The sequence below is a fragment of the Atractosteus spatula genome, assembly GCF_055471065.1.
Source record: "Atractosteus spatula isolate fAtrSpa1 chromosome 10 unlocalized genomic scaffold, fAtrSpa1.hap1 SUPER_10_unloc_1, whole genome shotgun sequence".
Lineage (NCBI taxonomy): Eukaryota > Metazoa > Chordata > Actinopteri > Semionotiformes > Lepisosteidae > Atractosteus > Atractosteus spatula.
In genome coordinates, this window is record NW_028296612.1 from 4,215,943 (window position 1) to 4,237,666 (window position 21,724).

Below are 21,724 nucleotides of genomic sequence, written 5' to 3' on the forward strand. Positions count from 1 at the left end.
GACTCCGTTATTGCAGGAATACCTCAGCCCCCCCAGCGGGACAGAACGGCATTGTTCTGACGGCAGCTTCCCTTAGAAGCAAATTAGATCCTGTCTGGCAACCGGGCAACAAACACGCCCCAGGGGACTCAGACTTAACTGGAGTTGCGGATGGTTGCCCTCTTGTGGCGACATCTGGTTACTGCAGGCTACGAGTGAGAGAACCTCCCACAGTACAGACAGAATGTAAATACTGGCAGATCCCTCCTCGGTCCCGGTAGTCACAGGACCCTCATCACTCCCACCTGCCTCACTGTGGCTGCTGCTGGGTGTTTATCATCAGAAGACGGATACCTTCAGCTCTACAGATTGAACACACAAGACACTGAGAACAAGACCCTGTTTCTGAGTGACGCGTGCACCTGCTGAGAAGCTGAGCAGAGACTTGTGGGTGCCCTCTGCCTTTCGGCGCTGGATTCAGTTCTGCTCCGGGGGTGCTGTCTGTGTGGAGTTTGCATGTTCCTTCCCTGTTCAAGTGAGTTTCTTCCCACAGTCCAAAGACAGGCTGGTGGATTAACTAGCTTTCTCTGAAAACTGGCCCCGATGTGAGTGTGTCCTGTGATAAACTGGTGTCCTGTCCAGGGTGTGTGTGTGTGTCCTGTGATGGACTGGTGTCCTGTCCAGGGTGTGTGTGTGTCCTGTGATGGACTGGTGTCCTGTCCAGGCTACGTGACTCCTCTGATAGAAATATATTTCAATATCTAATATATTTACAAGAACTGCGGGCGGGCGGGCGGTAGGCAGGGACCTTAAACTAAATTGCGGCGCCAGCAGCCCGACCCCCGCTGCAGTAAACAGCGGCCTGACAGGAAACGGAAGTAACATGCGGTGGAGATCTTAAGAGAAGCGGCTCCAGCGACACGCATTCAGGTTTAGCAGAAGCCCAGTACCCGCACCGGCCGTTTAGAGGAAAAGACCGGTGCCTGTCGGGGGGGGGGGGCTGTTCACCGCCTGCAGCGCGGCAGGGCGGGGCTGTTCTCTTAGAGGACGACTCGCTCACCACCTACCCCAGATCAAAAGGAGGCTTTTCTCCCCTGCAAGCAAGTGTGGAAGGATACAGATCTCTCTCCCCCCCCTCAAAATAGTAAAGCAGGAAAGGCAGACTAAAATAAAGTGATTTAAAAAAAAAACAATACACCGGCTCCACCCCCCCCCCCCCCCGACCTTAGCTTCATCCCAGCCGCCCCACCCCACCCATGTTCGTCTCTCGTGTCCATCTCGGGCACCGTGGTTCCCCCCCGCGTCGAGACCGCCGCTGGTCATGAGAGCCGGGGTCCCCGCAGCGGGGTCGGTGGGTGCCTGACAGCGGAGTACGTGGCTTCTCCGCCTGCTGGCCAGCAGCGCTCGGCGCGGCCCGCTGGCCCGCCCGCGTCGACCGCGGCGTAAGTCACCTCCCCCGGCGCCTGCAGGAAAGAGAGACGGCCGGTCACTCGGGCTGCGTCCTCCCACACGAAACCGCGGCGAAAAAAAGGGCTGTTCGTCGGCATCCACTCAGCGGGCAAGAAATTCAATTAAAATATACACACACACACAGCGTCGCTTATTCATTAAACACGCACCGGGGCGCACCCCGATAATGGAGTGACACCTACTGCTAAAAGTGGACCCCCCAAAAAACAACCCTCCAGTCCGAAATTTCTTTTTCTTGTAACTTCAGCGGTGATATAATGGGCCGGTTGATCATTTCTGCCTGCTATTCTGTTTTCAGGGCCCGGGGGGACAGAACAAGAGTCCTGAACTATAATCTCTGTCTCGACTCCTGCTCGTCCGCTCCTCCCCTGGGGTCACACACCACGCCGAAGCAAACGCGGCGATTCCACGCGCCCGTTCAGGTACATGTCACGGGTGGGTGCGTGGGGGAGCGACCCCACCCGAGAGAGCGGACCGCCGTGTGAAAGTTCGGGTTGTTTCGCGGGGGGGGACAGATTGGGTTTCGCCTGCTGGGTTAACGGGAGGAGGAGGAGACTCGGGGTACGCGCAGGAGGAGCAAGGTTGTGCCCGTGAGGATGGTGATTAGTAACACCTGTACCCCCCACCACACCACTTCCACAGCACAGCTCGCTCTCACGACACCCGGCTCCTGCGCCAGCCGCTAGCGGAGACCCGACCGGCAAACCTGGAGCAGAGTGAGTTCACATCCCCCCCCTCCCCCTTTTCATTCACCGATTCTGGACAACGAGGGGACGCCGGATAAAAATAAAAAAATACCTGCAATCCGTCTCCGTCTCGCTTGCCGGACTTCTTCGGCGCTGGTTTAAAAAACAAACAAACACCGTTTTAACATGGAGGACCTCCGCCTTTTAAAGACGCGTCCTTGGTGTGTTTTAGATTTGAGAACAGAAAGCACGGAGTAGAAGCTGTAATCTATATTTAAAAAAAAAAAGTTCCGCCGAGGTGCTCACCTGGTTTAGGACAGACACAGTAGACGCAGACCGAGGACACCACAGTGGACAGCAGCAGGACAGCGGCCAGGAGCGCCCAGCACAAGCCGCAGGGCTCGGGAGACTGGTTCCTGTAGAGGGATTCGTTCTTATATTCTGTCACGATAAAAAAAAAAAAGAGAAATAGTTCGAAAATGAAATTCCTAGAAATAGGGTAGATGCAAAATAAGCCCTCCCAGTGCAGTGTTCATGTACTGGAGTGTCCAGTCAGTGTGTGTGTATGAACCCCTCTCTCTCTCAGTGCAGTGTTCATGTACTGGAGTGTCCAGTCAGTGTGTCTGTGTGAACCCCTCTCTCTCTCAGTGCAGTGTTCATGTACTGGAGTGTCCAGTCAGTGTGTCTGTATGAACCCCTCTCTCTCTCAGTGCAGTGTTCATGTACTGGAGTGTCCAGTCAGTGTGTCTGTGTGAACCCCTCTCTCTCTCAGTGCAGTGTTCATGTACTGGAGTGTCCAGTCAGTGTGTGTGTATGAACCCCTCTCTCTCTCAGTGCAGTGTTCATGTACTGGAGTGTCCAGTCAGTGTGTCTGTGTGAACCCCTCTCTCTCTCAGTGCAGTGTTAATGTACTGGAGTGTCCAGTCAGTGTGTGTGTATGAACCCCTCTCTCTCTCAGTGCAGTGTTCATGTACTGGAGTGTCCAGTCAGTGTGTGTGTATGAACCCCTCTCTCTCTCAGTGCAGTGTTCATGTACTGGAGTGTCCAGTCAGTGTGTCTGTGTGAACCCCCCTCTCTCTCTCTCTCAGTGCAGTGTTCATGTACTGGAGTGTCCATCCCTTCACAATCGGGTTGAGACTCAGATCTAGTTACCGTGCCCGGCCGGAAGGGACGCACTGTCGTTTCTCTCGGCCGCGTAGACCAGCCGGATGCCGGCCCCGACCCTGACGTTCCCCTCGACCTTGTTGGCGCAGAAATACAGCCCCAGGTGCGCCTGGCTGACGTTCTCGATCCTCAGGCCGATGGAGGACGAGGCGGCGTCCGGCTCCGCTCGGAGCGGCCGGCGCGTCCCGTACGTGTAGATGCGCGGCGTCTCCGCTTCCCCCCGGACCAGCCTGGCCGACAGCGCACAGTAGGGCGTTTCGTCTCCGTGCTGGACGAACCACATGGTTTCGTGCTGGTGGCGGACTGCGCAGTCCAGGAAGACCGAGCTCCCGGGCGCCACCACCCGGCGCGCCGGCCTCTCCGGACAGACCGCACCTGGAAAAAAAAAAAACACCCCCAAAAACGAATTAAATAAGGGTTTAATTTAAGCTTTGCACCTTGAATCCCCCGGCCCAGGACGAAACCGCGTGTTAAAACCGTGCGCTTGAGAAATCTCGTACACACACACACAAAAAAAAAAACTTATCCTTAAAACGATAACGTTATAATTACATTAAGGATAGCCGCGCGTCTTTTCCCCCTCCTTGTGTAAAGACATTAAAAATGACCGATATACTGTACCACCGTCCGCCGTCTGTGCAGAAGGGCGGACTTGTGCGTCTGACAGACGCCCCTGTTCAGGCGTCTCATCCAGGCGGCTGTAACGACTTTTTACGACTAGACTCCACGCTGAAAAGTAGATCAAAACTACTTTTTTATTACAGATAAGGTGTTTTTTTTATTACAGATAAGTAAAATCAACTCATTTACGTATTATAGATGACGGGGACGAGGAACAGACTTCGGACCCGAAACCGAGTCCAATTCAGAGGGAAAAATTAAAAGTATTCGTGCGTGACCAAGTGCCTGTCCGTGCGTCGCACCGCAACTTGAACTACATTAGAGAAAACGGAGTCCAAATGACACCTTCATGGAGTTTAACAGAGAACCTCCAGCTCATCGCTTAAAAAGCCGAACCCGCGCCTGGTAGACTTGCGGTCTCATTATTTAAACCGTCGTACTACTACCGCGCTGTCAGGGGGGGGGGTCGTCAACGGAACATTTTGTGTAGCGCAGTCCGCCCACGTTCGAGGAGACAGCTACGCAAGTTGTGTTGTAACGCTTTGGAGCCCGAGACGGCTGTCGGGAAGAGGGATTTTAAGAGAACACGAAGATCGAGCTTAATTAAAAGGAGCGTCCCTATGCAAGATGACGGATTTTAATTAAAGGCACGAGGGAGTGTTTGGTGGAGAGGAATGCAAAAGCAATTTCTGCGGACGAATTTTAAGGAGGGAAAAGATCGATTACAGACCCGGGGGGAAAAAAAAAAAGGTTTAAAATGAGCTATCTGCACAGTGTCCTGCTCAGCAAGACTGATATTTTTTAATGAATTCGCGTTTATTACGTCTTATAGTTATAGTTTGAATGCGGGTAAGTTTGAGTAAAGCCGCGATTCGCCTCGAAACGTTAGAGAACCTAAGCGAACCGTGTTTTTCTTTTACAATCCGAACCGGCTCCTATAATAATTAGCACGACTTTTTTTTATTTTAAAATTTTAGCAAATATAAAAGCGTGCCAAACCTCCATTGAATCTACGTTTTTTTTAAAAAGAAAAAGTTTCAACAAGGTACAGTACGCCTCTAAAAAGTAACTCGATATTAATTATCGAGTGCGTTAGAAACATCGAATTTAATCGCAATAAAAAGCTGTCTACTTACAGAATAAGACAAAGAGCGATATTGTGCCACAAATCTGTTCCATGATACTTGTGAACCAAGCAAACTACAGAATCTGTAATGGAAACTTCCGTGATATAGGGAGAAATTTGCCCTTATTGGTCAGTGGTCATGTAGTGGGTTGCTCATGACCAATGGATATCTGTCGGGGGACTCGATTAGTCTAATTAGACCAATTAGCATAAAATATGACTTTTTTTCACAGCCTTGTCTGTTGACAGGGCTCCGCCTGGCCCTCTTTTGTGAGCAGTGGAATATTAAAAACGAAATCCCCACCAAGCCGTAAAATATAAAATAAAGCGATCAACGGTTGCCTTTAAACGATATTCAAAATATCGTTATACAGTAAGTTAGGGCTGCTACTGTTGCCGGTGTTTTAATTTCGGTTTAGACTCCGTTGGTGGTTTTAAGAGAGACAACGTCACAGGTATCGCGGGTGAGACTCAATCTGGGAACGGTTTTCGTCTCCAGACACCAGCGACACCGCCATGAGTTAAGTTCACGGAGGGATGAAGTTCAGAGGGCTGGACTTTCGGACATATTTTAACGGGAAAGAAATTTAGCCCGGTTTTCAAAGAGTATATTAATTATCAAAGAGGGTTTCCATTAACAATCACCGGACAAACTGTTTGGAAATGGAAAAACATAAAAATTATCATTAGGTTGTTAGTAGCTAGTGGATCCCAAGATCTCAACCAGCTGTGTCTGGAGAGAAGCCAGGGTATCGGCTTCGACCACAGGGCTGGGCAGCTTGTTCCCCACCCCCACCCCCCTCTGTGTAAAACAGAGCCTCCTGTCCTGACTGGAGGAGCTCACCCAGCTGTGTCTGGAGAGAAGCCAGGGTATCGGCTTCGACCACAGGGCTGGGCAGCTTGTTCCCCACCCCCACCCCCCTCTGTGTACAGTAGAGCCTCCTGTCCTGACTGGAGGAGCTCACCCAGCTGTGTCTGGAGAGAAGCCAGGGTATCGGCTTCAACCACAGGGCTGGGCAGCTTGTTCCCCACCCCCACCCCCCTCTGTGTACAGAAGAGCCTCCTGTCCTGACTGGAGGAGCTCACCCAGCTGTGTCTGGGGAGAAGCCAGGGTATCGGCTTCAACCACAGGGCTGGGCAGCTTGTTCCCCACCCCCACCCCCCTCTGTGTACAGCAGAGCCTCCTGTCCTGACTGGAGGAGCTCACCCAGCTGTGTCTGGAGAGAAGCCCCAGGGTATCGGCTTCAACCACAGGGCTGGGCAGCTTGTTCCCCACCCCCACCCCCCTCTGTGTACAGGAGAGCCTCCTGTCCTGACTGGAGGAGCTCACCCAGCTGTGTCTGGAGAGAAGCCAGGGTATCGGCTTCAACCACAGGGCTGGGCAGCTTGTTCCCCACCCCCACCCCCCTCTGTGTACAGAAGAGCCTCCTGTCCTGACTGGAGGAGCTCACCCAGCTGTGTCTGGGGAGAAGCCAGGGTATCGGCTTCAACCACAGGGCTGGGCAGCTTGTTCCCCACCCCCACCCCCCTCTGTGTACAGCAGAGCCTCCTGTCCTGACTGGAGGAGCTCACCCAGCTGTGTCTGGAGAGAAGCCCCAGGGTATCGGCTTCAACCACAGGGCTGGGCAGCTTGTTCCCCACCCCCACCCCCCTCTGTGTACAGGAGAGCCTCCTGTCCTGACTGGAGGAGCTCACCCAGCTGTGTCTGTGTGAGAGAAGCCAGGGTATCGGCTTCAACCACAGGGCTGGGCAGCTTGTTCCCCACCCCCACCCCCCTCTGTGTACAGAAGAGCCTCCTGTCCTGACTGGAGGAGCTCACCCAGCTGTGTCTGTGTGAGAGAAGCCAGGGTATCGGCTTCAACCACAGGGCTGGGCAGCTTGTTCCCCACCCCCACCCCCCTCTGTGTACAGAAGAGCCTCCTGTCCTGACTGGAGGAGCTCACCCAGCTGTGTCTGGAGAGAAGCCAGGGTATCAGCTTGTTCCCCTCTCCCACCCCTCTCTGTGTACAGAAGAGCCTCCTGTCCTGACTGGAGGAGCTCACCCAGCTGTGTCTGTGTGAGAGAAGCCAGGGTATCGGCTTCAACCACAGGGCTGGGCAGCTTGTTCCCCACCCCCGCCCCCCTCTGTGTACAGCAGAGCCTCCCGCTCTCGGTTTTAAATATACTTGAATGTAGTTTCTGCCTGTCTGTGATTTTGTCATTAATGTCTTGGAGGATTTTGAGTACTTGTATTGGCGCCCCTCATGGTCTTGTCTGTTCAAGGCTAAAAGGCTCGTCCACAGACAACATGTCCCTATTTATCCAAACATAATTCAACTGAAAGGTGGCGTAGACACTGATGAAATGATGCTGTTTAAGTACAGTGGTGACCTGCTGTTGAAACAGATCAACTTGACGGCGATGGCCTCTGTCTCCCTCTGCTGGTTGAAACGAGACAGAGCCCATCAGCCTTCAGCCGGGAAGGTCGAGAGGGTCTGTTAACTCAATTCTCGATTCAGCTTTATTGTCATGAAACTTACACAGGTGCCCAGTAGAGTGAAAAGTGTTTCTCATGAGTCCCTCAGGTGCAGTATATAAATAGGACAGAAGATAAGACAGCAGACAGTAACACAATAGCAAGAACAGTAACATGTAATAACATAACATAAATAACACGTAATCAAGTCATCACAACTGTGCAAAATTCCGCAGAGAAAATTTAACAGGACAAAAACAGTGCAAGGCAATTCTTGGAACAGTGCAAAAATAGCATGGTTAAAAATAGTATGGTTAGTTAATAAATATTAAAAATCACTACGGCCGGTACAGTTTTACTGGGCTATCGAGGGGACAGTACAATTTCGGCGTACATGTGTGTGTGGTGGTGTAGGAGTACAGTCGTTGTGTGTACAGGAGGATGTTAGGAGAGATCATAATAAGGTGGGAGGGAGTGGGGGCGTCACCAACTTGACGGCTCTGGGGAAGAAGCTATTTTGGAGTCCAGTTGTGTGCGGAAGGGAGTTGGGAGTTGGTCTCACCTGGACCACTGTCCTTGCGGTCACAGAGCGCGGCTCCCTTGCGCCTCCAGTCAACAGGCGCCGTCTGATCGACCGCAGTGCGGTGAATCCATTTCACGTGATCACCAGGGAATAACACAGGGGCCCACGATCTTTTTATTTTCTGTCCGAGGCAGAGGGCTGGTCACCGTGAAGCCCCAAATTCACAATTTATTTCCTTTAGACTCAACCTGAGAGTATTCAATTGCAGAACAATGACAAAATAAATGTTTGCAGTTCGGGATCGTATTATTCTGTTATTGTTTTTAGACTTTTTAGACAAGCTAAAAGTATTTTTTTTTTCATCTTCAGGTATTGGAAGAGCTCTGATGTAGAGATGTTGAGAATGTTGTATTGGATCGTGGTATTGCTCTGTTGCTGTGTCGAATTTTTCTAGTATTTGTTTTATGTTTGTGAGCTCTTGATGTGCCAGAAACATTCCCTTAGGGGCGATAATGGTTCATTGTGAGCACTGACTGTGAGCCTGGTCAGTACCTGGAGGGGAGACCTCCTGGGAAAAACTAAGGTTGCTGCTGGGAGAGGGGTTAGTGGGGCCAGCAGGGGGCGCTCTCACCCTGCGGTCTGTGTGGGTCCTGATGCCCCAGTATAGTGTCAGGGGACACTAGACTGTAAACAGGCGCCGTCCTTCGGATGAGACGTCAAACCGAGGTCCTGACTCTCTGTGCTCATTAACAATCCCGGGGTGTCTCTCGAGAAGAGTAGGGGTGTTACCCCAGTGTCCTGGTCAAATACCCCCCCTGGTCTTTACCCATCATGGCCTCCTGATCACCCCCCCCTCTGAACTGGCCTCATCCCTCTGCTCTCCTCCCCACTGAGAGCTGCTGTGTGGGGAGCGTTCTGGTGCACTATGGCCCCAGGTGGGGGTACACACTGGTGCTGGTGGAGGGGATCCCCATGACCTGTAAAGTGCTTTGAGTGGAGTGTCCAGAAAAGCGCTATATAAGTGTAAGACATTATTATTATTATTATTATTCATTCAAACATTCCCAGACCATTTCCTGAAGCTACAGTGCCTTGCGAAAGTATTCGGCCCCCTTGAACTTTTCAACCTTTTGCCACATTTCAGGCTTCAAACATAAAGATATAAATTTTTTATTTTATGTGAAGAATCACCAACAAGTGGGACACAATTGTGAAGTGGAACGAAATCTATTGGATTTTTGAAACTTTTTTAACTAATAAAAAAATGAAAAGTGGGGCGTGCAAAATTATTCGGCCCCTTTACTTTCAGTGCAGCAAACTCACTCCAGAAGTTCAGCGAGGATCTCTGAATGATCCAATGTTGTCCTAAATGACTGATGGTGATAAATAGAATCCACCTGTGTGTAATCAAGTCTCTGTATAAATGCACCTGCTCTGTGATAGTCTCAAGGTTCTGTTGAAAGCGCAGAGAGCATCATGAAGACCAAGGAACACACCAGGCAGGTCCGTAATACTGTTGTGGAGAAGTTTAAAGCCGGAGTTGGATACAAAAAGATTTCCCAAGCTTCAAACATCCCAAGGAGCACTGTGCAAGCAATCATCTTGAAATGGAAGGAGTATCAGACCACTGCAAATCTACCAAGACCTGGCCGTCCCTCTAAACTTTCAGCTCAGACAAGGAGAAGACTGATCAGAGATGCAGCCAAGAGGCCCATGATCACTCTGGATGAACTGCAGAGAACTACAGCTGAGGTGGGATAGTCTGTCCATAGGACAACAATCAGTCTTACACTGCACAAATCTGGCCTTTATGGAAGAGTGGCAAGAAGAAAGCCATTTCTCAAAGATATCCATAAAAAGTCTCGTCTAAAGTTTGCCACAAGCCACCTGGGAGACACCCCAAACATGTGGAAGAAGGTGCTCTGGTCAGATGAAACCAAAATCGAACTTTTTGGCCACAATGCAAAACGATATGTTTGGCGTAAAAGCAACACAGCTCATCACCCTCAACACACCATCCCCACTGTCAAACATGGTGGTGGCAGCATCATGGTTTGGGCCTGCTTTTCTTCAGCAGGGACAGGGAAGATGGTTAAAATTGAGGGGAAGATGGATGCAGCCAAATACAGGACCATTCTGGATGAAAACCTGTTGGAGTCTGCAAAAGACCTGAAACTGGGACGGAGATTTATCTTCCAACAAGACAATGATCCCAAACATACAGCAAAATCTACAAAGGAATGGTTCACAAATAAACGTATCCAGGTGTTTGAATGGCCAAGTCAAAGTCCAGACCTGAATCCAATCGAGAATCTGTGGAAAGAGCTGAAAACTGCTGTTCACAAACGCTCTCCATCCAACCTCACTGAGCTCGAGCTGTTTTGCAAGGAAGAATGGGCAAGAATTTTAGTCTCTCGATGTGCAAAACTGATAGAGACATACCCCAAGCGACTTGCAGCTGTAATTGCAGCAAAAGGTGGCTCTACAAAGTATTAACGCAAGGGGGCCGAATAATTTTGCACGCCCCACTTTTCATTTTTTTTATTAGTTAAAAAAGTTTCAAAAATCCAATAGATTTTGTTCCACTTCACAATTGTGTCCCACTTGTTGGTGATTCTTCACATAAAATAAAAAATTTATATCTTTATGTTTGAAGCCTGAAATGTGGCAAAAGGTTGAAAAGTTCAAGGGGGCCGAATACTTTCGCAAGGCACTGTATATATAGAAAACAACACTGTCTTCCAGACATGAGTACAGATGGAGTCCATCCTAGCAAGCAACAGGCACAAGGCAGGTTCACCCTGGACAGGACACCAGTCCATCACAGGACACACACACACACACCCTGGACAGGACACCAGTCCGTCACAGGACACACTCACACACTCACACCCTGGACAGGACACCAGTCCATCACAGGACACACACACACACTCACACACCCTGGACAGGACACCAGTCCATCACAGGACACACACACACACACCCTGGACAGGACACCAGTCCGTCACAGGACACACTCACACACTCACACCCTGGACAGGACACCAGTCCATCACAGGACACACACACACACTCACACACCCTGGACAGGACACCAGTCCATCACAGGACACACACACACCCTGGACAGGACACCAGTCCATCACAGGACACACATACTCACTCACCTTGGACAGGACACCAGTCCATCACAGGACACACACACTCACACACCCTGGACAGGACACCAGTCCATCACAGGACACACACACACCCTGGACAGGACACCAGTCCATCACAGGACACACACACACACTCACACACCCTGGACAGGACAGCAGTCCATCACAGGACACACACACTCACACACCCTGGACAGGACACCAGTCCATCACAGGACACACTCACATCAGGGCCAGTTTTCAGAGAAAGCTAGTTAACCCACCAGCCTGTCTTTGGACTGTGGGAAGAAACTCACTTGAACAGGGAAGGAACGTGCAAACTCCCCACAGACAGCACCCCAGGAGCAGAACTGAATCCAGCGCCGAAAGGCAGAGGGCACCCACAAGTCTCTGCTCAGCTTCTCAGCAGGTGTCACTCAGAAACAGGGTCTTGTTCTCAAGCCACTTTGGTGTCACTCTGGTCTTGGGGTTTTGAGTTCTGAGTGTCCTTTCAAACCAGTTTGCACTCTTTGGCAGACTCGGGCGTTTCTCCAGTCCTGCATTTGCCTGTGCTTCACCGGGGCTCCCAGAGGGAACCCAAACTAACGCAGGCAGAGCCTGCAACCTCCACGCTGACAGTGCCCCAGGTTCAGGACTGAACGCACGGGTTTTTATCTCCAGTGCTCCAGAGCCACAGCGTTTTCTGATTTTCATTCTTCCTGGGCTCTGACTGCCTTCATTGGATCAACTAGTGTGATCACTGATAGCTTATAATTGCTTGTAAAAGCTTCAGATTCCAGATCTATAACAAAACCGGTGTGTGATTCCTTACACAGACAGAGTCATAGCGGCTGTGGAACGTTCCCCACCCCTGCCACTCTCTGTGTACAGAAGAGCCTCCTGTCCTGACTGGAGGAGCTCACCCAGCTGTGTCTGGAGAGAAGCCAGGGTATCGGCTTCAACCACAGGGCTGGGCAGCTTGTTCCCCACCCCCACCCCCCTCTGTGTACAGTAGAGCCTCCTGTCCTGACTGGAGGAGCTCACCCAGCTGTGTCTGGAGAGAAGCCAGGGTATCGGCTTCAACCACAGGGCTGAGCAGCTTGTTCCCCACCCCCACCCCCCTCTGTGTACAGTAGAGCCTCCTGTCCTGACTGGAGGAGCTCACCCAGCTGTGTCTGGAGAGAAGCCAGGGTATCGGCTTCAACCACAGGGCTGGGCAGCTTGTTCCCCACCCCCACCCCCCTCTGTGTACAGAAGAGCCTCCTGTCCTGACTGGAGGAGCTCACCCAGCTGTGTCTGGAGAGAAGCCAGGGTATCGGCTTCAACCACAGGGCTGGGCAGCTTGTTCCCCACCCCCACCCCCCTCTGTGTACAGAAGAGCCTCCTGTCCTGACTGGAGGAGCTCACCCAGCTGTGTCTGGAGAGAAGCCAGGGTATCGGCTTTAACCACAGGGCTGGGCAGCTTGTTCCCCACCCCCACCCCCCTCTGTGTACAGAAGAGCCTCCTGTCCTGACTGGAGGAGCTCGTCCAGCTGTGTCTGGAGAGGAGCCAGGGTATCGGCTTCAACCACAGGGCTGGGCAGCTTGTTCCCCACCCCCACCCCCACCCCCCTCTGTGTACAGCAGAGCCTCCTGTCCTGACTGGAGGAGCTCACCCAGCTGTGTCTGGAGAGAAGCCAGGGTATCGGCTTCAACCACAGGGCTGGGCAGCCTGTTCCCCACCCCCACCCCCCCTTGTGTAAAGAAATGAAGGAATGACTACTGCCATCATTTGCTAAACAAATTTTTATTCACAAATTCTGTGAATATAGTATATTCTGTGTATAGTATAATGCTATACACACCTTTTTTTTCATTTTTAAAATTAAACTCTTCTTTCTCTTTCAGAGAAGGTTACACTTGCTGTGGCAATGGGTGTTTATAGACAGGAGTGTGTTTAAAGACAGGAGTGTGTTTTCTCTTCCAGAGGATGAGAGCAGCTACCCCAGCTGCCAGGGGAAGAAGAAGGACCAGCACGATCACAGCAGGAGACAGGACAACTGTTTTGGGTTCAGAGTCTGCAAGAAAACACAATCAAATCACTAATGACATCAGCCCACTTCTGCTCAACTGCACTGGGACTGGAGCTCCTATTGTAACAGACTGTTCTACTGGACTGGGACTGGAGCTCCTATTGTAACAGACTGGTCTACTGCACTGGGACTGGAGCTCCTATTGTAACAGACTGTTCTACTGGACTGGGACTGGAGCTCCTATTGTAACAGACTGGTCTACTGGACTGGGACTGGAGCTCCTATTGTAACAGGACTGTTCTACTGCACTGGGACTGGAGCTCCTATTGTAACAGACTGTTCTACTGCATTGGGACTGGAGCTCCTATTGTAACAGACTGTTCTACTGCACTGGGACTGGAGCTCCTATTGTAACAGGACTGTTCTACTGCACTGGGACTGGAGCTCCTATTGTAACAGACTGTTCTACTGCACTGGGACTGGAGCTCCTATTGTAACAGGACTGTTCTACTGCACTGGGACTGGAGCTCCTATTGTAACAGACTGTTCTACTGCACTGGGACTGGAGCTCCTATTGTAACAGACTGTTCTACTGGACTGAGACTAGAGCTCCTATTGTAACAGACTGTTCTACTGGACTGGGACTGGAGCTCCTATTGTAACAGACTGTTCTACTGCACTGGGACTGGAGCTCCTATTGTAACAGACTGGTCTACTGGACTGGGACTGGAGCTCCTATTGTAACAGACTGGTCTACTGGACTGGGACTGGAGCTCCTATTGTAACAGACTGTTCTACTGGTCTGGGACTGGAGCTCCTATTGTAACAGACTGGTCTACTGGACTGGGACTGGAGCTCCTATTGTAACAGACTGTTCTACTGGACTGGGACTGGAGCTCCTATTGTAACAGACTGGTCTACTGGACTGGGACTGGAGCTCCTATTGTAACAGACTGGTCTACTGGACTGGGACTGGAGCTCCTATTGTAACAGACTGTTCTACTGCACTGGGACTGGAGCTCCTATTGTAACAGACTGTTCTACTGCACTGGGACTGGAGCTCCTATTGTAACAGACTGTTCTACTGCACTGGGACTGGAGCTCCTATTGTAACAGACTGTTCTACTGCACTGGGACTGGAGCTCCTATTGTAACAGACTGTTCTACTGCACTGGGACTGGAGCTCCTATTGTAACAGACTGGTCTACTGCACTGGGACTGGAGCTCCTATTGTAACAGACTGTTCTACTGCACTGGGACTGGAGCTCCTACTGTAACGAGACTCTTCAGTAGCTCAAAGCGAGCTTGAAGCTGATAGTTTGTGCCGTACAGTTTCTATCCCTGGAGTGAAGGTAGACAGCTGATCCAGGGCCCTGCTCACCTTCCACAGTGACCTCGACCACGCTGACGGTCCGTCTGGAGCCCAGCTCTTTCAGGGTGTACCTCCCCTGGTCGGCCGGCGTGACGGAGTGCAGCACGAGGGCGCCGTCCCGCAGAGAGATGCGCTCCTGCACGGGCAGGGCCGCGGGCAGGGCCCCGCGGAGCCCGGAGACCTGCCTGGCAAGCGCGGGCCAGCCCCGGTCCTGCGAGAAGGCCAGGCTGTCGTTTATCTGCAGCTGCACCGGCCAGCGGGTGAGCAGGGGGAGGTCGAGATCCGCCCCGGACCTCACCCGGCGGGCGTCCTGGCGACCTGCAGGGCAACACGCGCATCGGACGTGAAGAGGGAGCGGGACTTCGAGAAACGAAATGAGCTGCTGGGTTAGAAATATGGTGAGTTGTGGACCTGTGGCTGAAGCTGTCAATTCACCCTCCCGTTTTCTGACAGCTGTCTCCAGTCCAGGGTCACAGGGGAGCTGGAGTCCATCCCAGCAAGCAACAGGCACAAGGCAGGTTCACCCTGGACAGGACAGCAGTCCATCACAGGACACACACACACTCACACACCCTGGACAGGACACCAGTCCATCACAGGATACACACTCACACACACACCCTGGACAGGACACCAGTCCATCACAGGACACACACTCACACTCACACACCCTGGACAGGACACCAGTCCATCACAGGATACACACTCACACACACACCCTGGACAGGACACCAGTCCATCACAGGACACACACACACACACACTCACACACACACCCTGGACAGGACACCAGTCCATCACAGGACACACACACACACACCCTGGACAGGACACCAGTCCATCACAGGACACACACTCACACACACACCCTGGACAGGACACCAGTCCATCACAGGATACACACTCACACACACACCCTGGACAGGACACCAGTCCATCACAGGACACACACACACACACCCTGGACAGGACACCAGTCCATCACAGGACACACACACACTCACACACCCTGGACATGACACCAGTCCATCAGAGGACACACACACTCACACACCCTGGACAGGACACCAGTCCATCACAGGACACACACACACACACTCACACACCCTGGACAGGACACCAGTCCATCACAGGACACACACAGACACACACTCACACACCCTGGACAGGACACCAGTCCATCACAGGACAAACACACACACTCACACACCCTGGACAGGACACCAGTCCATCACAGGACACACACACACACACTCACACACCCTGGACAGGACACCAGTCCATCACAGGACACACACACACACACACACACACACACACTCACACACCCTGGACAGGACACCAGTCCATCACAGGACACACACACACTCACACACCCTGGACTGAACACCAGTCCATCACAGGACACACACACACTCACATAAACATTCACAACGTGAACCTGTTAGTCTTGATTATGTCACCCTCATTCCTTATTGTCAGGAGAAAACAAAACTCTTCCTTCTGCTGTAGGCGAGCAACAATTACCTGTCACGGAGAGGAGCCAGCTTCCGAGAAACCTCATCTGGTTTGCCTCATCCGCAGAGAAGCACTCGTAGACGTCCTCGTCGGAGAAGGAGGTGTGGAGGAGACTCAGGGAGAAGTCCCCCTGTCTGACCTTCTCCCAGGACACCTCGGTTCTGTTCTCGAACCCAGGACCGGGGTGGAGTCTCCCATTGATGATATCCAGGACAGCTCTGTCGGGGGTTCTCCACTGGATGAAAAGCTGGTCCTCCGGGATTTGAGCTGCAGCTCTTCCATCACAGGGGAGAGTGACAGAGTCTCCATACGGCACCGACACCAGGACAGGATCTGACGAGACTGAGAGGGACAACTCGGTTAGACACCCCCTCAGAGACACAGCCGCACAACTAGACACAACGCTGCACCCCTCCCAGGAGCAACCTTAGTTTTTCCCAGGAGGTCTCCCCTGCAGGCACTGGCCAGGCTCACACCTGCTGGGCTCCAGTGGGGGGGCTGCCAGCTGGGCGCTGCAGGGCGACACGGCTGCCGGCACAAGATTCGCAGGATCAGCGGAGTGTTTACTTCTTGAGACTAACCTGCTTGCCACACATCATAAACATTCACACTTCGAGGCTGTTAGTCTTGGTTATGACATCATTATGACATAATAGTTTCACGGGAGCTTAACTCAGTTGTGTCCCTCCCGAAGGTTAGTTCTCGCCAACGAACAAGTACTCCCTAAAATGAAAAACGGAACTAATTTGCCGACACGAATGTGATCCCTCCCCGGCTCTTTCACATTGTAGTCAATTTTGCGCCCCTGCTCCCTGTCCCTGCCCTTCCCTACTTTTTTTTTCTTATCAAATATACTTTATTCCGAAAAAAAACATCTCAAAAGGAAACATCTCACACATATTAACACTCCACGTAATAAAAACGACGGCGGAACGGCGGTGATTGTCCGTTATCAATCGTTGCAAGGGTGGGCGGATTTGCGCTATTGTGAGAGTCCCTCCAAACCCTACCACTTGCTGTTGTCCATTAATCCCTGTACAGGGTCCATAGTCCTCTCCAGCGCTCCTTCGCCCTGGGGAAGCCCCATTTGGCGACGTCGCGCTTCGTCCTCCTCCTGAGCTCCGCCGGGATCCTCTCCTCCAGCTCCCTCGCTCCCCACTCGATGTTGTGCCGGATGAGATTGTTCCTCGCGTCCCACAGGCCTTTCTTTGTGAGGGACAGCAGCAGCCACATCAGGAACTGCGTCCCCTTGTCCAGTCCGGTAGGTGCCAGCCCCAGCAGGATGTACTGGTAACTGAGCACCGCACCCGTCCCCAGGAGTTGCATGGTGTTGTCCATTCTGCCCCACACCGCCTTGGCGAAGGGGCAGCTCCAGAACACGTGCTCCTGAGTCTCCTCGACGAAGCACGTGTCCCGGGGGCAATGCGGGTTCCTGGAGATCGAGTGTCTGTAGAGGACCTCTCTGGTGGCCAGTCTCTTGTGTACGGCCATCCAGTTGAGGTCCTTCAGTTCTTTGGGCTGCGTCCTGTCCCAGACTTGTCTGGGAACCTGCAGTCTTTCGTCGGTGACCAGATGCCCCCTCACCTCCTTGTACAGGGCCCTGTGGCTGGTGCAGAGCTCCGGCTGTCTCGTGGCCTGCCCTTCCCTACATAAGCCAGACGCTCACTCCTCTCCGGGCTCTGCCTTGGAACACGGACGCCCGGAGGCCTGCCTACCGCCGAGTCGCCCTACGTCCGCGGCTCAGGGGGCGTTGGCCTCCTATCGGCTTCCCGGACCAGCCGAGTCCGGGACTCGGAGCGCCTGGTCCCGTTCCCCCCTTTTATTCTCCATCCTTGGACCGGATCCCGCTCCGGTTTTTAACCGTGTTTTGTTTCGTCTCCTCCTGCCCTTCCGGGTTCTGGGACTTTTGGATCCGGTTGTCCCCCCGGATTCCCTTCGGACTCGTTAGCCTGGACCACGCCCCCCCCCGTTCGTCTCCCAGCCCAGTTCCTCGTCTCCTCCCTCCCTTCCTGATTGGGCGGTCCGCACAGGGTCCCGAAAGAGCCTTCGGAACATTTTGCTTCAGCGAAGTTATTGAGAAGTCTACGTACCCAGTTTAGACTCCAGAACTTGTAGGAACAGGACTACCGCATATGATGGTAAGCACAGAATCTTCACAGCCCACATCGCTGACAGGCCACTGAAAATGAAGGAAAATCCATATGTTGGAGTTGTGGGTGTATTCCCTCCTATAAACAGAATGGTTCACCTCAATTCTTGCATGATAACCGCGGTAAATCTCCGCGAGCTTTAAATTCTTGTAGGATCACTATAGATCTCTGAAGGCTTTAAATCTCTCTCTCTCTCATCCTGGCGTTAATCCCGCATCAGCAGGGTCCGCTTGTCGGTACGCCCGTCTCCATTTGGGGGTTTGAACCAAATCTTTGGGCTGACGTTGCCATTAAATGCGACCGAGAGATACTCCAGCCTGCCGTCGGAGTTGGGGGGAGGAGAATAAAGTAATGTAGCCAGTTCATAGAAGGGGATTATTAGGAGGCATGGGAAATTTGGCCAGGACACTGGGGTAACACCCCTACTCTTCTCGAGAGACACCCCGGGATTGTTAATGAGCAAAGAGAGTCAGGACCTCGGTTTTACATCTCATCCAAAGGACGGCGCCTGTTTACAGTCCAGTGTCCCCCGACACTATACTGGGGCATCAGGACCCAAGTGGGGCTCCTTCCAGCCCAACGGGATAACGACCTTGTGCCCTTCCCTGTGGACAACGGTCCACTAACAGGTCCTGAACTGCACACGGTTAGAAAACGGTTCTCCGCGTTTGACAACGATTCTCAAAGACCAATCTCTCTGAAATCTTGCGATTATCGTCCCCTTTGCCTCGGAGCGGTTTTGTTTTAAAAACCACGAACGGGAACTGCCGCCTGGACTACGAGTGCATCACGAGAGCGATAAAGCGGGCCTGCTTTCGGGAGATAAAACAAAATTGAAAATGAAACTATTGAAATACTGTGTGGGATAAACAAGCCACGTCTTCAGTTTCATTTCATTTTCACTGACGCAGAACTAAATCCGTCTCCTTTCTTTTTCAAATTCCTACTCGGCTTTTATAAAGGACAGAAGTACAGTTGGGGCGCAAGCTAAGAAGCAATATACCAAACTGAAATATCACAGCAAATAACTTTGTTGTTGTTGTTGTTGTTGTGTTGCACTTTGAAACATAGTGATTTTACCCCTTGGATTGTAATATATATTCTATATGTTTGTCTATTGCTTTGGATCCTTCTGAAGTCCAAAGACATACTGTTGGGTTAACTGGGTTCTGGGAAAACTGGCCCTGGTGCGGTTTTTAGCTGTCATACGTGCGTACGCGAGTACAAGGTTTTTCGTTTTAAACAAACTGGGCAAAAAGCCGATACAACAAAAGCAGGTGTTATTTTTTTTCCCCCGAAGACACTGTGCAAAAGTAACACCAGCAGCCAAACACCCCAAAGACAAGACGGACAGAATAATGTATTTGTACGAGGACGAACTACTGTAGATCACCGACGCGTTTCGAGCCCAGAACCTACAGTACCTTGTCAGGAGCCGCAGGAATTGTTTTTACAGAATTTCTAAGCGGAAAATATAAAAATGGCATGCAGGCAGAACTACACAAACGCCTAGGAAGACATTTCTCTAATCCTCTGATCTCTAATCCCGGCACAGCATACGACTAGGGTAGTAGTTCAGGTGGGGAGCTGCGTCAGCATGCGTAGGGTGCAAAGGAACAAGTAATGGGTTTATTCCATGCTGACAAAAAGAAGAAAGAAAACACAAAGTTTCTTTTTCTTCTTTTTTTCAGCGTGGAATAAACCTATTACTTGTTCCCATACGACTACTGTGCTTTTTTAATGCAGGCTGTGCTGTCGCAGTTTAGATTACACGGCGTCTAATCACTTCCTCGCTCGCACACAGCTACACAGAATGCTAGATTATGAATCGCCTTACCGAGTTCATGTTACTGTCCGCGGGTGTTAGGTTCTCGATGCCGAAAGAACTGAAGAAACGGATCCGCCCGCTGATATAGACCAGCTAAGACACACCCGCTGCACTGTTTCTTTTTTCTATCCTATCCGGGCTGTAGATTCACCGTGCTGTTAGGGGAGCTATTACTTTCGTTAGTGCTAAACAAACAGTATCCAGGTTCAGACTGGAAGTAGATGATCAACGTGCATTTTGTGACATTAATTAAGAAACTGTATTCCATTCGAATATTCCATGCTAAAAAGAGACACACACTCACACACCCTGGACAGGACACCAGTCCATCACAGGACACACACACACTCACACACCCTGGACATGACACCAGTCCATCAGAGGACACACACACTCACACACCCTGGACAGGACACCAGTCCATCACAGGACACACACACACACACACTCACACACCCTGGACAGGACACCAGTCCATCACAGGACACACACACACTCACACACCCTGGACATGACACCAGTCCATCAGAGGACACACACACTCACACACCCTGGACAGGACACCAGTCCATCACAGGACACACACACACTCACACACCCTGGACAGGACACCAGTCCATCACAGGACACACACACACTCACACACCCTGGACATGACACCAGTCCATCAGAGGACACACACACTCACACACCCTGGACAGGACACCAGTCCATCACAGGACACACACACACTCACACACCCTGGACAGGACACCAGTCCATCACAGGACACACACACACTCACACACACCCTGGACAGGACACCAGTCCATCACAGGACACACACACACACACTCACACACCTTGGACAGGACACCAGTCCATCACAGGACACACACACACTCACACACCTTGGACAGGACACCAGTCCATCACAGGACACACACACACTCACACACCTTGGACAGGACACCAGTCCATCACAGGACACACACACACACTCACACACCCTGGACAGGACAACAGTCCATCACAGGACACACACACACACTCACACACCCTGGACAGGACACCAGTCCATCACAGGACACACACACACACCCTGGACAGGACACCAGTCCATCACAGGACACACACACACTCACACACCCTGGACAGGACACCAGTCCATCACAGGACACACACACACTCACACACCCTGGACAGGACACCAGTCCATCACAGGACACACACACACTCACACACACCCTGGACAGGACACCAGTCCATCACAGGACACACACACACACACTCACACACCTTGGACAGGACACCAGTCCATCACAGGACACACACACACTCACACACCTTGGACAGGACACCAGTCCATCACAGGACACACACACACTCACACACCTTGGACAGGACACCAGTCCATCAGAGGACACACACACTCACACACCCTGGACAGGACACCAGTCCATCACAGGACACACACACACTCACACACCCTGGACATGACACCAGTCCATCAGAGGACACACACACACTCACACACCCTGGACAGGACACCAGTCCATCACAGGACACACACACACTCACACACCCTGGACAGGACACCAGTCCATCACAGGACACACACACACTCACACACACCCTGGACAGGACACCAGTCCATCACAGGACACACACACACACACTCACACACCTTGGACAGGA

The 21,724-nt window shown here is 51.8% G+C and overlaps 3 protein-coding genes across 4 annotated transcripts; all 3 read right to left on the minus strand.

Annotated features, from left to right (window-relative positions):
- Positions 1–1,265: 1,265 nt before the first annotated feature.
- On the minus strand, positions 1,266–5,100 carry LOC148813525 (uncharacterized). The gene is made up of 5 exons (XM_088908128.1): positions 5,057–5,100; positions 3,288–3,674; positions 2,442–2,576; positions 2,248–2,288; positions 1,266–1,442 (listed from the first exon to the last, which is right to left on the minus strand). The coding sequence occupies exons 1-5, from the start codon at positions 5,097–5,099 to the stop codon at positions 1,299–1,301; spliced, it is 750 nt and encodes a 249-aa protein (XP_088764254.1). The 5' UTR covers position 5,100; the 3' UTR covers positions 1,266–1,298.
- Positions 5,101–12,937: 7,837 nt separating this feature from the next.
- Positions 12,938–20,192, minus strand: LOC148813526 (uncharacterized). 2 transcript variants are annotated; one of them, XM_088908126.1, is made up of 5 exons: positions 20,057–20,192; positions 18,160–18,248; positions 16,079–16,411; positions 14,561–14,869; positions 12,938–13,224 (listed from the first exon to the last, which is right to left on the minus strand). In XM_088908126.1, the coding sequence occupies exons 2-5, from the start codon at positions 18,233–18,235 to the stop codon at positions 13,061–13,063; spliced, it is 882 nt and encodes a 293-aa protein (XP_088764252.1). In that variant the 5' UTR covers positions 18,236–18,248; positions 20,057–20,192; the 3' UTR covers positions 12,938–13,060. The 2 variants fall into 2 exon arrangements, with proteins under 2 accessions (XP_088764252.1, XP_088764253.1); XM_088908127.1 differs by having other exon boundaries at positions 18,160–18,297; positions 20,057–20,099.
- On the minus strand, positions 16,421–18,153 carry LOC148813527 (uncharacterized). Its single transcript, XM_088908132.1, has 2 exons — positions 17,080–18,153; positions 16,421–16,597 (listed from the first exon to the last, which is right to left on the minus strand). The coding sequence occupies exon 1, from the start codon at positions 17,558–17,560 to the stop codon at positions 17,096–17,098; it is 465 nt and encodes a 154-aa protein (XP_088764258.1). The 5' UTR covers positions 17,561–18,153; the 3' UTR covers positions 16,421–16,597; positions 17,080–17,095.
- Positions 20,193–21,724: the final 1,532 nt, after the last annotated feature.

Bases quoted from the DNA above. Each gene is read 5' to 3' on its own strand.
- LOC148813525 (XM_088908128.1), bottom strand. From the start codon at position 5,099: ATGGAACAGATTTGTGGCACAATATCGCTCTTTGTCTTATTCT. The intron at 3,675-5,056 runs GTAAGTAGACAG...TTTTTTTTCCAG, and splicing joins ATCGCTCTTTGTCTTATTCT to GTGCGGTCTGTCCGGAGAGG. The intron at 1,443-2,247 runs GTATTTTTTTAT...TCTTTCCTGCAG, and splicing joins GAGACGGAGACGGATTGCAG to GCGCCGGGGGAGGTGACTTA.
- LOC148813527 (XM_088908132.1), bottom strand. From the start codon at position 17,560: ATGGCCGTACACAAGAGACTGGCCACCAGAGAGGTCCTCTACAGACAC.
- LOC148813526 (XM_088908126.1), bottom strand. From the start codon at position 18,235: ATGTGGGCTGTGAAGATTCTGTGCTTACCATCATATGCGGTAGTCCTG. The intron at 14,870-16,078 runs GTAATTGTTGCT...GTTGCCCTGCAG, and splicing joins CTGGCTCCTCTCCGTGACAG to GTCGCCAGGACGCCCGCCGG. The intron at 13,225-14,560 runs GTGAGCAGGGCC...GTTTTCTTGCAG, and splicing joins GGTCGAGGTCACTGTGGAAG to ACTCTGAACCCAAAACAGTT.